General features: G+C 48.9%; 2 protein-coding genes across 3 annotated transcripts in view; one reads left to right on the top strand and one right to left on the bottom strand.

Annotated features, from left to right (window-relative positions):
• LOC308576859 (olfactory receptor 10T2-like) overlaps positions 1-15,016 on the bottom strand; it is a 158,780-nt gene that overhangs the window by 67,758 nt on the left and 76,006 nt on the right. The window lies entirely within an intron of this gene.
• The window catches only part of LOC308576591 (ovostatin-like), a 51,332-nt gene continuing 40,851 nt past the window's right edge, over positions 4,536-15,016 (top strand). Inside the window, exons 1-3 of one of the 2 annotated variants that reach the window (XM_081176115.1) lie at positions 4,536-4,793; positions 10,124-10,307; positions 13,470-13,626. In XM_081176115.1, coding sequence (XP_081032241.1) covers positions 4,729-4,793; positions 10,124-10,307; positions 13,470-13,626 — 406 coding nt within the window. In that variant the 5' untranslated portion in view covers positions 4,536-4,728. The remainder of the gene's footprint in view (positions 4,794-10,123; positions 10,308-13,469; positions 13,627-15,016) is intronic. The other variant, XM_081176114.1, reaches the window with a different exon arrangement.

Here is a 15,016-nt window from a genome sequence, read left to right as displayed (position 1 = left end):
GTTTCTCCTTTGACCTTGTTATGGACCTCGGTTGGTCGCTGTTAAGGGGCCTGGTAGGAATTTTTCCACTTAGCAAATTGGCACCAGCCACTTGGTTTTTTTCACCTACCTCATAGCAAATCGTCACAACTTCCTCGGTTTGGCGGTTAAGCATTGGTAGGGGTATTGTTATATACATGAAGGCTCCCCCTGCTGGTGTTAACCCTTCCCAGCCTTCAGGCAGACAGACTGGAGCCGGATAGTTGATTAGGACCAATGCCTAAGCCAATACCGCTCATCACCTGTAACCAATAAGGAGTTGTGGCCAATTTAAGCCCATGAACCTAAACATCGGTGTCCTGTGTCTTTATTTCTACTGGTGGGAGGCGGGAACTCGCCACACAATAGACTTATTGGCCAATAGTTGGACAGCAGCTTTTTATCACCCTTTTTAAAGATTAGAATAATTATAGATTGCTGCCATGAGTTAGGCATAATACCAACTCTATCTATCATAGTGAACAATTCCGCTAGTATTGGAGCCCACCACTCTGACTTAAAGGTAAAGGGACCCCTGACCATTAGGTCCAGTCGTGACCGACTCTGGGGTTGCGGCGCTCACCTCACTTTATTGGCCAAGGGAGCCGGCATGCAGCTTCCAGGTCAAGTGGCCAGCATAACTAAGCTGCTTCTGGCAAAACAGAGCAGCGCACGGATACGCCGTTTACCTTCCTGCCAGAGTGGTACCTATTTATCTACTTGCACTTTGACGTGCTTTCGAACTGCTAGGTTGGCAGGAGCAGGGACCGAGCAACGGGACCTCACCCCGTCGCGGGGATTTGAACCGCCGACCTTCTGATCGGCAAGTCCTAGGCTCTGTGGTTTAACCCACAGCGCCACTCTGACTTAGCTTTGATCAATTCAGATGGAACGGCATCAGAGCCAACAGCCTTTCCTGGTTTCATTTGGTCAAATAAACATATAACTTCGGTAATGGAGACAGGATGTTTGTGTGTGATGCCAATAAAAGTTTTGGTGGTGATGATATTTAGAACTGCTCTCGGAGCTTTCTGTAGCAAATTACTCAGGTGATTCATAAACTCTACAGCGGTGGGCAGGAAACACCATGGAGCCATTCTCCAGTGCAGAAAATAATCTGCTTAGAAAGGAGTCTGGTTGTAGAAATAATCCTTCCCATCAGTTTTAGCCTTCTTAATCTCTTCCAAGTGAAATCTTAGGAACAGAGATGCATTTATTACAGTCAAACCTTGGCTCCTGAACACCTCCGTTTTGGAAAGTAAATGCTCTGGTTTTTTTTAACATTTTCTGGAAGCCAAACGTCTGACGCAGCTTCCGCTTGAGTGCAAGAAGTTCCTGCAACGAATCGGAAGCCACACCTCGGTTGTCGAACATTTCGGAAGCCGAACGGGCTTCTGTAATGGGTACTGTTCGACAACCGGGGTTTGACTATATATTTGAGGCACCGTAATGCGCTGTGGTCTAAACCACAGAGCCTAGGACTTGCCAATCAGAAGGTTGGCGGTTTGAATCCCTGCAACGGTGAGCTCCCGTTGCTCGGTCCCAGCTCCTGCCCACCTATCAGTTCAAAAGCACGTCAAAGTGCAAGTAGATAAATAGGTGCTGCTCCAGCGGGAAGGTAAACGGCGTTTCTATGCGCTGCTCTGGTTCGCCAGAAGCAGCTTAGTCATGCTGGACACATGACCCGGAAGCTGTATGCCAGCTCCCTCAGCCAGTAAAGCAAGATGAGCACCGCAACCCCAGAGTCGTCCGCGACTGGACCTAACGGTCAGGGGTACCTTTACTTTTAATTACCCTTTGCTAAATGCAATTTCTGTTTAGACCTCCCAAACATATGGAAGTTAAATAATTTAAACCGCTATCCATTTCATTTCTAGGAATTTGAAATCCACAAACTTTTCTATTTCAGGATTTCCTAAACTTTCTTTGGTTATGGCTCAAGGTGCCATCTGTAAGTATTCCTAAATGTAAACTGGCCGCAGTTAACATTTCTAAAGATGCACTTTATTGCTTTAAACCCAAATGAGATTTTTTTTTTAAGAGTGTGTGTATATTTTTTACCAAGGAACTTCTCATGTTTTCTCTTACATCCAGGGGTAAGCCACATATATTTTAATGCCACAGGCAGAACAATCCAAATAACATTCACAACTTAATGTGGGCAACAATTCAGAGAACCAAAATCATCTGCCTGAGGGAGCAGCCTGATTGTACTTAATGGAGTATGTCTGGCCCAGAGGAAAAGAGAGTTTATTGGCCTCTTTACAACTCCCATGATATTCCGTCGTAGTCCAGAATATCTAGAAAAGCTGGTTGATGGAGTTCACCGTCACCCCAAGATACAGTAACACGTTTCATTTTTGACATTTGGGAACAGTGCCAAGTATCTACATTTCTCAATAGTGTGTATGGAAGTCATTTAAAGACAATGATCACCATAATTCATCTGAATATAAACAATGCAGAACAAGACAGCTCCCTGGATACTGTACCAGTCTTTGGGTTCCAGGACAGAGCAGGAGTTGTACTCAAAAACTTGGAGCAGTTTTGGACACAATCCAACAATAGCATGTCACTACACACCCACCCACAGAAATAATCATATTGAGAGAGGCTAGGGTTGTCTGACACATAGAATAATTCAGTGGAGAGAGGACAAAAGTTAAAACAGAGTCACACTAGAATACACAATGTAGAAAGGACTTGTATGTACACAACACACACACAAGGAGGTTTAACATGGCTTCTCTTTACAGCACCCCTGGATTAAGACACTGTTGTCAGAGTGTACGCGTTTGACATTTGGAGCAGTTTGTGGTACATTTGCCAAGGATGCTATCAAAAAAGAAAGTCAGAGTTTCCAGTGTAGTAAGATATAATAATAATAATAATAATAATAATAATAATAATAATAATAATAATAATAATAATAGATTTATTTATACCCCGTCTTTTCCAGTTCAGGGAACTGGGCTCAGGGCAGCTAACAACAAATTTAAAACACTTAATTGATGCAACAAAAAAACAGCATAAAATACAGTATAAAATGTGAATACCAATAAATTCAGAATTCAAAAATCAATTGGGGAGGGGGGGGGAATCCATCCAATAAACATTAGATGATCACCAGGGCTAGCTGGCTAAACTAGTCCTATTTGGGCCAGCGAGGAAACCAGGAGAGAATGAGCTGTGGGATCCCAGAGCGGGTAATCTTCATAAAAAGGGGAGAGGGAGGAAAGGAAGGGATATTTTAGTAGCAGTTTTTCCAGCGATACAAAAATGCTGAGCAGCAACCAGTTATTCCTATGGCAGCATCCTAGATACCAAAGTCTTTGGGTTCTGGGGAAAATACTCTGACATTTGGAGCAGTTTTCAGTTCAGTCATATAGTGGTATAATGTATCTTTTTTCTTTTCTTTTCATTCTTTTATTTTGTTCAGTTGAAATACTTTCAATAAAAAATAAAAATGGAAAGCAAAACATCATAACTCTCAACCCTGCAGTGGGATCCTGGGAAACAGGATCCTGGCCTGAGGCGTGAAACTCTGCTGACATTTTGGGCATCAATTAAAATCAGTTGTTTCCTGTCATGGAAATATGAACCTCAGGGGCACATGCTGCTCATTTCAGATGTGAGGTGAACATTTCAACCCCATAATTTTTCAGTAACTCAGAATAAAGGCAGAATAATTATACAGAAACTCCTTTAAAAGGATATCACCTTCTGGATGTGTGTGTTTTTGTTTTTATATTGTATATTTGCAAGCGGGGCCTTTGTTATTTTTAACAAGGCCCAGAAATTTTAAGTGTGTCATAAATAAAAAATCACCACAACTGTGCGCCTAACCAGGACAAAGGGCTTATCCTCTCAACCAAAGTCTGACTCAGATGAGTCTTGGGGGTATGTTGATGAAGATTTTGTGTCTTTGAGGTCATCATCATACAGTAACATCAGCTGCCCAGACTGGAAGAGGCAATGTTGTCTGGGGGAAGAAAGTTGGTTAAAATGTAATAGAGCCTTGGGAATTCCTTTCTTTAGATCCCTGGAGGAATTATCTTCTACTTTGTGGAGTTTGGCCAGGACCTATTTATTCCCTGCTTTGAAAAGAACAAATAAGGAACTAAACTTGATAAAAATCTAATTTAGGACTTGCTGAAATAATTTTGGGAATTGGGATGCAGAAAGGGGAGGTTTGGGGGAGTCAGAGAAATGAGGTTTATGAAAAAAGGAGATGAATTTATACGTGTTTGTTTTGTCTTTTTATTTGTTTGTATTTTGTAAAATCAATTAAAAAAATTATTAAAAAAAAATATTTATTCCCTGCTTTAATTGCCCTCCAGCAAAATAAGCACACTGTGCTTTGAACAATTTGGCTCTCCTGCAATAACAGCCCTAGAACAAACGCTGGATTTAAGTGAGTGACTACTGGGCTGCTGTTGACAAACCTTTTGGCAACGTGTGCAGACTGGATGTGACCTACCTGAGAGAGAAGTCAAGTATTTCAGCAATACAGGAATCTCCTGAAACCAATGCAAAGGGCAGCAGGAACAGAAGAACCGAGAGAGGAAGGAAATGTGTGGCAGTATGCAAATCTTGCTCCTCACATTTGACACGGGGCTTTAGAGGAAGGAGGTGGAGCAAGTTCACCAAAGCAGTTTAAAAGGCACAGGACTCGGTCCTCACTTTCATCTTTCCCACACCAGAGCAGAGATGGGCTCCTGGATTTTCCTGGTGGCCCTCCTTGCTCCTTTAAGTATCGCAGCTCCTCCAGACCCGTAAGTAATCACGTCTGTGTATAGCATTTTCCTGCTTGGAAGTCAAAAGCCTGGTGGTGGCAATTGCAAAAAACTAACTCAGGTGGTGGTCTATTAGGTGCAGCCGTTTATTGGTGGGCAGATGTTCCTTAAAGATGCATGTTGAATGCAGCAGTGGCAGATGTAATGTGGCAGCCCAGGAGGATACAGCCTCCTGACACCAGCATCTCTGCAGAATACCTGGGGAAGCATCAGTGGTGAGGTTGGGCTTGCACAGGTGCACAACCATAATTAATCTAGGGCTTCTGATGGTGTGTCAGCACCTTGAGAGCCCGATACCAACCAGGTAAGCTACAGAGATGGTGGCTTTGTTGTGTTCCTGAACCACACTGGCTCCAACTACTAACTGGTATACTGTAGCGTCTCAGAGTAGGACCCATGAATCTGTTTTTCTGCATTATTATTATTATTAGAGTGCCTAAGGCATATAAGTTGTAAAGTACCGTATTTTTCGCCCTATAGGACGCACCGGCCCATAGGACGCACCTAGTTTTTTGGGGGGGAAATCAAGGGAAAAAAATTTATTCCCCCCCCCAGGTTTGCGCAGCCATCCCCAAGCTAGAAGAGAGAGACAGAGCACTCCATCTCCCTCTTCTGCCTTCAGGGACAGCATCTCTAGCCTCCGTGGGGCAGCGGCTTGCCCCGCTGTCCCCCGAGCTTATAGGGCTGGCGATGGGGAGAAGCAAGCTTGCTTCTCCCCCCGCCAGCCTCCAGATCAGGTCCCGGAATAGCGGGGTGGTGGCGCTCTGCCTCCCCGCTATCCCCCGAGCTTGTGGGGCTGGTGGGGGGGGGAGCAAGCTTGCTCCCCCCAAGCCTTCAGATCAGGTCAGGGAATAGCGGGGTGGCGGCGCTGCGCCTTCCTGCTATCCCCCGAGCTTATGGGCTGCAGGCTGCTGCCTGCAAGCCTTGCGACCCCGCAGGACCTCGCGCCGGGATCCGGGGGGTGGCACGGAGCTGCAGGAAGCCCTGGAGCGCAGGCAGCTCCGCGCCACCCTCCGAAGCCCCGCGCAGCTTCGCGCCGGGATCGGGAGGGTGGCGCGGAGGTGCCTGTGCTCCAGGGCTTCTTGCAGCTCCGCACCACCCTCCGGAGCCCCGCGCAGCTTCGCGCCGGGATCCGGAGGGTGGCACGGAGCTACAAGAAGCCCTGGAGCGCAGGCAGCTCTGCGCCACCCTCCAGAGCCCCGCGCAGCTTCGCGCCGGGATCGGGAGGGTGGCGCGGAGCTGCAAGAAGCCCTGGAGCGCAGGCAGCTCTGCGCCACCCTCCGGAGCCCCGCGCAGCTTCGCGCCGGGATCGGGAGGGTGGCGCGGAGGTGCCTGTGCTCCAGGGCTTCTTGCAGCTCCGCGCCACCCTCCAGAGCCCCGCGCAGCTTCGCGCCGGGATCGGGAGGGTGGCGCGGAGGTGCCTGTGCTCCAGGGCTTCTTGCAGCTCCGCGCCACCCTCCAGAGCCCCGCGCAGCTTTGCGCCGGGATCGGGAGGGTGGCGCGGAGGTGCCTGTGCTCCAGGGCTTCTTGCAGCTCCGCGCCACCCTCCAGAGCCCCACGCAGCTTCGCGCCGGGATCGGGAGGGTGGCGCGGAGGTGCCTGTGCTCCAGGGCTTCTTGCAGCTCCGCGCCACCCTCCAGAGCCCCGCGCAGCTTCGCGCCGGGATCGGGAGGGTGGCGCGGAGGTGCCTGTGCTCCAGGGCTTCTTGCAGCTCCGCGCCACCCTCCAGAGCCCCGCGCAGCTTCGCGCCGGGATCGGGAGGGTGGCGCGGAGCTGCAAGAAGCCCTGGAGCACAGGCAGCTCCGCACCACCCTCTGGAGCTCCGCGCAGCTTCGCGCCGGGATCGGGAGGGTGGCGCGGAGGTGCCTGTGCTCCAGGGCTTCTTGCAGCTCCGCGCCACCCTCCAGAGCCCCGCGCAGCTTCGCGCCGGGATCGGGAGGGTGGCGCGGAGGTGCCTGTGCTCCAGGGCTTCTTGCAGCTCCGCGCCACCCTCCAGAGCCCCGCGCAGCTTCGCGCCGGGATCGGGAGGGTGGCGCGGAGGTGCCTGTGCTCCAGGGCTTCTTGCAGCTCCGTGCCACCCTCCAGAGCCCCGCGCAGCTTCGCGCCGGGATCGGGAGGGTGGCGCGGAGCTGCAAGAAGCCCTGGAGCACAGGCAGCTCCGCACCACCCTCTGGAGCTCCGCGCAGCTTCGCGCCGGGATCGGGAGGGTGGCGCGGAGCTGCAAGAAGCCCGGGAAAGCCTGCATTCGCCCCATAGGACGCACACACATTTCCCCTTCATTTTTGGAGGGGAAAAAGTGCGTCCTATAGGGCGAAAAATACGGTAATCCTATTTTTAAAAAAGTCAACTACAGAGCTTGGTTTGAAGGAGTTGCTTTCATTGCTGCATAGTGAATACTTCAGTCCTCACCCTGATTAACTAGGGCAGAAAGAGATTGACAGCAAGAGACACAAAAGTGAAAGACAGCAGGAATGGCAACGAAACACTGGTGTTACCGGTTTGTAACCCAACCCAGTTTCTAGGGAATGAAGAGGGTGAGGAGCCACACAAAAAGACAATTAAAAGCAGGATAGAGAGAGGAATCACAGGACTGGAGAGTCAGAAGGGGCCTTGAGGGTCACCTAGTCCAGCCCCCTGCAATGCAGAAATCTCAACTAAATCCATACATGACAAATGACCATCCAACCTCTGCTTGAAAACCTCCATGGAAGAGCAAAGGATCCTGTTTCTCTAGCAGACAAATCCAAAACGGGGCTATACTCATTCTAAAGTCCATTGCTGCCACAGATGCATGATGTTCCCAGCCAGTGTGGGGAGGGTCAAGAGAATGGACACAGGAGACTGGTATTGGGCTGAATTAGGCCACAACTTTATTGATGACTCCTGCCAACCTAGCAGTTCAAAAGCACCTCAAAGTACAAGTAGATAAATAGGTACCGCTCCGGCAGGAAGGTAAATGCCGTTTCTGTGCGCTGCTCTGGTTCACCAGAAGTGGCTTAGTCATGCTGGCCGCATGACCCGGAAGCTGTACGCCGGCTTCCTCGGCCAGTAAAGTGAGACGAGCGCCGCAACCCCAGAGTCGGTCATGACTGGACCTAATGGTCAGGGGTCCCTTTACCTTATTGATGACAGGACAGAGCAGGTTTGGCTAAGGCACTAGGCATGCATCCGGCATCTGGCAGTCGGCACACTGCCCAATAGGAACCCATTGGGGTCGACCCTCTGATTGGATGAGGTACATTGGCCACTTGGTCTCTGTGTGGACTCCCAGACAGAGCCACCCCTCCTGGACCCCTTTTATGCGATACCCCACAACTAAGGATCCAGCCCAATGCTTTATGCGCCCAAGTTATGACAGTTGCTATGAGGTAGGTGAAAATCTGCAAGCCGGCCAGTTTGCTTGCAGGAGAAAATTCCTCCTTGGCCCTGAATATGGTGACCGAGTAAACCACAGCAAGGTTCATATGCCAACTTGCCCGTTCCCCCACTGCCAGGGCCCTAACAGGCAGGCTGGGTGGGTGGAAAGTCCTGTGGCACTCAGCAAAGAGGTCATCCTGCACATGGGCACCATTTTAAATACAACAGGGGCAGATAGGACCCAGGACCTTGCCCCAATTGGCCTTGAGGGTGAGGCCTGCCCGGAATGGAGGGCCCAGTGTGGTTGGAGGTGGCTGGCACCAGGTGACCATCCCATCCCCCAGATGCGCAGAAGATGGAGCCCCCCGCCCCGCCAGACCACCCACAGCCGTGCTGTGGAGCAAACACCACTCACCCAGAGCCCTAGGTGAACAAATACAGTGGTACCTCAGGTTAAGAACTTAATTCGTTCCAGAGGTCCATTCTTAACCTGAAACTGTTCTTAACCTGAAGCACCACTTTAGCTAATGGGGCCTCCCGCTGCTGCCACGCCACTGGAGCCCAATTTCTGTTCTCATCCTGAAGCAAAGTTCTTAACCCGAGGTACTATTTCTGGGTTAGCAGAGTCTGTAACCTGAAGCGTCTGTAACCTGAAGCGTCTGTAACCTGAGGTACCACTGTACTCTTAAGCAGGCTTACTCATAACCAGGTTTGCTCATGAGGGTCTCGTGATGCTTGTAGAGCATCATTGTCTTATGTGTGGGATTCAGTCAAATGCCAGTACATTCGAGTTACGCAACTGGAGTTGGTTTGGCACTCTTGTGCAACAAACTCAAGAAAGCAAACATTGTGCAAAGAAGGAAGATGCACTGGAAAGTGGGGTGGGGTTAACAATTGCTTGATGCGTACAGTTCTCCGATCTGAAAACCTACTCCACCAAGTGTTATGGTGAGTCATTCGGGGGGAATTCCACTTGGCACATGTTCCACGGTAACTTTGGTTAATAGTTTGCACAGAAAATGACTGTTCACTTATTGTCCTATCTCCCAAGTTGTACCAGGGGTGGGGTAAGGAATGGTTGTCATGCTGCCATGCTGCTGCACCCCTTTCCCACACAAATGCTTCCCCATATGTCCTCCCTCCCCTGTTCCATTTAGAAGGTCAAATAAATGTGTGTTCTCCCCCTTTCAGTCAATAACTTCTGTCCACAGTGAGAGTGATGGAAGCGGATGCCAAGTAAATGCCTTTCTGTCATGATTGCATAAAACCTTGGGGTGGGGGGTGAACTATGTGGATAAATGGCGTGGATATCATTTTTTTCCATTTCAAATTTACCGATAAGATCATATGCATACACACACAATAAAACAACAACGAGGCAATACTAAATAAGGAAAAACAGAATACATTGTCCTGTTTGTTTAGTCGTGTCCAACTCTTTGTGACCCCATGGACCAGAGCACGCCAGGCACTCCTGTCTTCCACTGCCTCCCGCAGTTTGGTCAAACTCATGCTGGTAGCTTCAAGAACACTGTCCAGCCATCTCGTCCTCTGTCGTCCCCTTCTCCTTGTGCCCTCCATCTTTCCCAACATCAGGGTCTTTTCCAGGGAGCCTTCTCTTCTCATGATGTGGCCAAAGTATTGGAGCCTCAGCTTTGGGATCTGTCCTTCCAGTGAGCACTCAGGGCTGATTTCCTTAAGAATGGATCTGTTTGATCTTCTTGCAGTCCATGGGACTCTCAAGAGTCTCCAAATATTCCATTGCAAAGTATATTGTGATGTAAAACAACAAGCTGTTTCCCTTGAGCCAATTTGACAGATTTGGCTCTCCTTAAAGATTTCTTCTTTTGCTTAGAATTTAGTCCCAATTCTCTGCATTGCTGGTTGCTTTCAAACTATGTCCCTTGATAGTGACTTGTTGCTGACAAGCTGTACCCTTCTCTTTGTTGCAGGCAGTACATCCTGATCGTGCCTGCAGTAGTTCAGAGCAACACTACAAATGAGGCTTGCGTGCAACTCCTCAACCTCAATGAGACGGTCTCTGTGGATGTTGTGCTGGAGTACAACGTGGACCGCTTTCCCCTTTGGGAAGGGACTGTGAATGAAAAACACTTTTCCCAATGCATCAATTTTACGGTAAAGAACTCTTCATTTTTTCTTGCATCATCCTGCATTGCCAAACACGGAGAGAAAGGCCGGGGGAGGGAGTAGCATGTAAAAATGAAATAATAATCATATCTTGTAACTGTTTTTCACCCCATTTGGGATGAAAGTTGCTGCATATGAAGGTGATTGTTAAGGGTGGGTGGCGCTATCTCTTCTGCTGCTTAGTGCCCCCATATGTACATTTGTCCTAGTGGCAGAGACTAAGGCACGGGCATGGGCATAGCCAGAGGGGCAGCTGCCCCCAATCAATAAAAAGCAAAACAAATCTGAGGTTTTGCCATCCCTAACAAAAGCCTGCCCCCCTTAACAAAAATCCCATGGCTACACCCATGGGCAGGGCAAGATGTTTTGCAAGAAGTGAGTATGAGGAACTGAGGCAGGCAGAGGTGTGAGAGATGACATTCTAGGCAGTGCCAGAATTATGTATAAGGTAAACAAGCTATAGCTTAGGGCCCCACTCTCTTGGGGTCCCCTCCCAAAAAATTTAAAGGGAAAAAACTGAATGTACTTTGATAAAATACATATTTTGTTATGTGCAAATGGCTTTAGATACCTATTAGGTCCATATAACATATATTCAACACAAAAAAACAGTGGCAGTCTGTTGTTGACAAAGGACAGCTAGGCATATAAAGGGCCCCATTACCTTCAGTAGCTTAGGGCCTCATCAAACCTAAATCCGGCCCTGGTTCTAGGCCTAATAGAAGAAATAAAAACTGACAAATCGCTGGGTCTGGATGGCATTCACTGGAGAGCAGTGGCGTAGCGTGGGTTGTCAGCACCCAGGGCAAGGCAAGTAATTTGCGCCCCCTAACCCGTGGATTTGCGCCCCCTAACCCTAACCCCCAAATGTTGCACCCGGTGCGGCCGGCCCTCCTGCACCCCCCACGCTATGCCACTGCTGGAGAGTTCTCAAAGGACTCAGATGTGAAAATGCTGATCTTCTAACAAAAATATGTACCTTGCCCTCAGATCAGCCTCCATATCTGAGGACTGATAAAACCTTTTATGTTTTAAGGGTTCTAGGGGTGATACTGGAGATTACAGGCTGGTTAGATTAACATCTGTCCTGGAAAAACTGGTGGAAAATATTGTGAAAGCTAACATAATCAAAGATATAGAACAAGCCTTGCTAAAGCAGATCCAGCATGGCTTCTGCAAGGATAAGTCCCGTCTCCCTAACAGGAATTAAGGAGACAAGAGTTAGTTCTTTGCGAGAGTCAACAAGCAATATAGACTTTCAGAAAACTTTCAGAAAGGTTTCTCATCAAACACTCATGAGTAAGCTTAGCAGTCATAGAATAAGAAGAAAGGGCTTCTTGTGGATCAGAAATTGGTTAAGTAGCAGGAAGCAGAGAGTAGGAGTAAATGGACAGTTCTCTGAAAGGAGAGCTGTAGAAAGTTTAGTTCTTCAAGAATCTGTATTCGGACCTTTGCTTTTTAACTTGTTAATGAACAATCTAGGGTTAGGAGTTCGCTGTGAAGTTTGCTGATGATACTAAAGTTTGCTGATTATACTGTCCACATTTGCTGATGATACTAAATTGTTCAGGGTTGTTAAAACAAAAACAGATTGTGAAGAGATCCAAAAGGACCTCTCCAAACTCAGAGAATGGGGAGTAGAATGGCAAATGCAATTCAATGTAAACCAGCGTAAAGGGATATATTTCAGGGCAAAAAAACCCCTTAATTTCACATCTATGCTCATGGTCCATGGGGTCATGAAGAGTCGGACACGACTAAACGACTAAACAACAACAACATGCTCAGGAGGTCTGAACTAGCAGTGACTGATCAGGAATGAGACCTTTGGAGGTCATAAAAGATAGCTCATTGAAGATGTTGACCCAGTGTGTGGCAGCTGTGAAGAAGGCAAATTCCATGCTAAACCTCCCAAATGATGCCATTATACAACACTATGGTGCAACTGTATTTCAAATAGTGTGTACAGTTGCCTCACCTCAAAAAGGAGATTATAGTGTTGGGAAAGATCCAGTATGAGGGGATGGAACAGCTCATCTTTGAGGAAATGTTGCAGCGTTAGGGACTTTTTCGTTTAGAGAACAGGCAAGGAAGATGTGCCATGACAGAAGTGTGTAAAAATTAGTGTGGCATGGGAAAAGTGGGCAGTTTTTCTCCCTCTCTCATAACACTGGAACTTGTAGGTCTCTAAGGAAGCTGAGTGTTGGAAGATTCCATACAGACAAAATAAAGTATTTATTCATGTAGACCAGTGGTTCTCAACCTGTGGGTCCCCAGATGTTGTTGGACTACAACTCCCATCATCCCTGAGCTCTGGCCTTGCTAGCTAGGGGTGATGGGAGTTGTAGTTCAACAACATCTGGGGACCCACAGGTTGAGAAAGGCTGATGAAAGGTTGAGAGGTTGAGAAACTATCACAGGAGGCAATTATGGCCACCAACATAAAAGGTAAAGGGATCCCTGACCATTAGGTCCAGTCGTGGCCGACTCTGGGGTTGCGGTGCTCATCTTGCTTTATTGGCTGAAGGAGCCAGCATTTGTCTGCAGACAGCTTCCGGGTCATGTGGCCAGCATGACTAAGCCGCTTCTAGCAAACCAGAGCAGCGCACGGAAACGCTGTTTACCTTCCCACTGGAGCGGTACCTATTTATCTACTTGCACTTTGACGTGCTTTCGAACTGCTAGGTTGGCAGGAGCTGGGACAGAGCAACAGGAGCTCACCCTGTCACGGGGATTCAAACCGGTGACCTTCTGATCGGCAAGTCCTAGGCTCTGTGGTTTAACCCACAGTGCCACCCACATCCCTTTGGCCACCAGCATAGATGGCTTTAAAATCCAATTTTAAAAATTCATGGAGAATAATGCTACCAGTAGCTACTAGCTGTGTTTGTTATGTTCTGCACCCACAGTCCAGTTGCTGGAAACCACAGGAACATAGAATGCTTTTATCTTTGTGTCATGTTTGCAGAGTTCCCACAGGCACTTATTTGGCCACTGACAGAATAGGATTGTTAACAACTTTCGGAAACCCTAATACAAACAGGCCTATTAACCTGATGCAGAATCACTTCTTGTCAATTTCTAGAGTGAAAAGATAAACGGATCAGCTTTTATTAACTCTTCCCTTCTTGACTATTTTCTCATACACAGGTTCCTCCTGCTGATTCTAATCCACTAGCTTACATAGTTTTTTCAGCTAAAGGCGCCTTGATCAGCTTCCATGAAAGGAGGTCTGTGGCTGTTCGAAACATAAGTACACTTGTCTTTGTCCAGACAGATAAACCGGTCTACAAACCCGACCAGAAAGGTGAGTTCAGCATGCATTCTAAATCCCTGCAACTACCTCTCAGAGAACTGAAGAATTTCCTTCACTGAGCCAACAAGTTCCTTCACTGAGCCAACAATTTCCCCTAGAAAAATGGGAACACCCCATTTTTGGACAAAAGTGTCCCCTGTCCCATTTGGACTTCCAACAGGACACCTTCAGCTGGTCCCAAATGGCGGTTGTGTCGCCCCCTCCTTCCTTCCTTCCCTCTCACTGGGGCTCCCCCTTAGCCACCACCCACTAGTCTAGCATGGTGTGGGTCTGCTGCTGCTTGGCCATCTCTACCACACCGACCTGACGTCTCTTCCTCCCTTCTCCTCCTCCACACTCAAGTCTCTTTTGACGCCAGCATAGGCAAGAGGCTGGAGCTTCAGCTCAAGTCGCCCATAGGAGCTGGCTGTCTGCCCCTGGTCCCTGCCCATCTTACGTGAATTGAGGGGAACAGTGGGGCCAGGGGGGTGAGGGAGGTGGGAGGCCGAATGCGGGGAACCCCCTTCACAAAAGGGGGAAGGGTTTGGTGTCATGTGTGAGTGTGCCCCCATTCCCCATCCCGACCTGTCCTTTATTCTGCCTGACCAAAGCTGTCAATCCTACAGTCAGTTAAGTTGCAACAAGGCACAGGTCACCCTTCTGATTGGGATTTGGGGTTTGTACAGAGCAGATGCGTATGTCTGCAAAATGCACAATCACAATTTCTAAAGCGTCTGCATTTGTTGTCCCATCCCCCCCACCCCGCCTTAGGTATGGTGCTTTGAGGTGCTAATACGGTTTAGCCATTTCCGACCTAGGGAAGAGGTGGTGTTGCGGGCTTCATGCCCCCACCACAAGTGCGGGGGCTGGCTCTCAGCCTCTGTGCGATTAGGGGAATCCTCGGCCGCAACATCCCCTCGCCAACCAATCGGCTGGCTCAGAGGGTGTGACCTGCGCTATTTAATGCAGGCGCGCCAGGGGATCCCCCTCTTTGCAGCTCAGCTGCTCCAGTTTCCCGCCCGCCTGCCCTTCAAGGATTTCCTTCTGACCCTGTTATGGACCTCGGTTGTTTGCCTTTAAGGGGCCTGGTAGGAATTTCTTCCACTTGGCAAATTGGCACCAGCCACTTGGTTTTTCGCCTACCAAGCAAATCGTCACAACTTCCTCGGCATTGGTGGTTAGGCATTGGTATGGGTATTGTTATGTAGATGGAAGGGGGGGAGGAAGCGCCATCACCTCCCCCAAATATTGAAGGGTAGTCCGGTAAAGGATTCTGGGGGGCATGGCCCTGTCTGAAGCCTATGGAGGTGAAGGCCTAAGGCACGCCCCTGAGTGGTGACCCCGGGGGAGTCCCTAGTTGATGTGCATCAGCAGGGCTCCCCCTGCTGGGGTTAACCCTTCC

This window comes from Podarcis bocagei, assembly GCF_964188305.1.
Source record: "Podarcis bocagei genome assembly, chromosome: 17".
Classification (NCBI taxonomy): Eukaryota; Metazoa; Chordata; class Lepidosauria; order Squamata; family Lacertidae; genus Podarcis; species Podarcis bocagei.
This window is presented reverse-complemented; position numbering and strand designations above follow the sequence as displayed.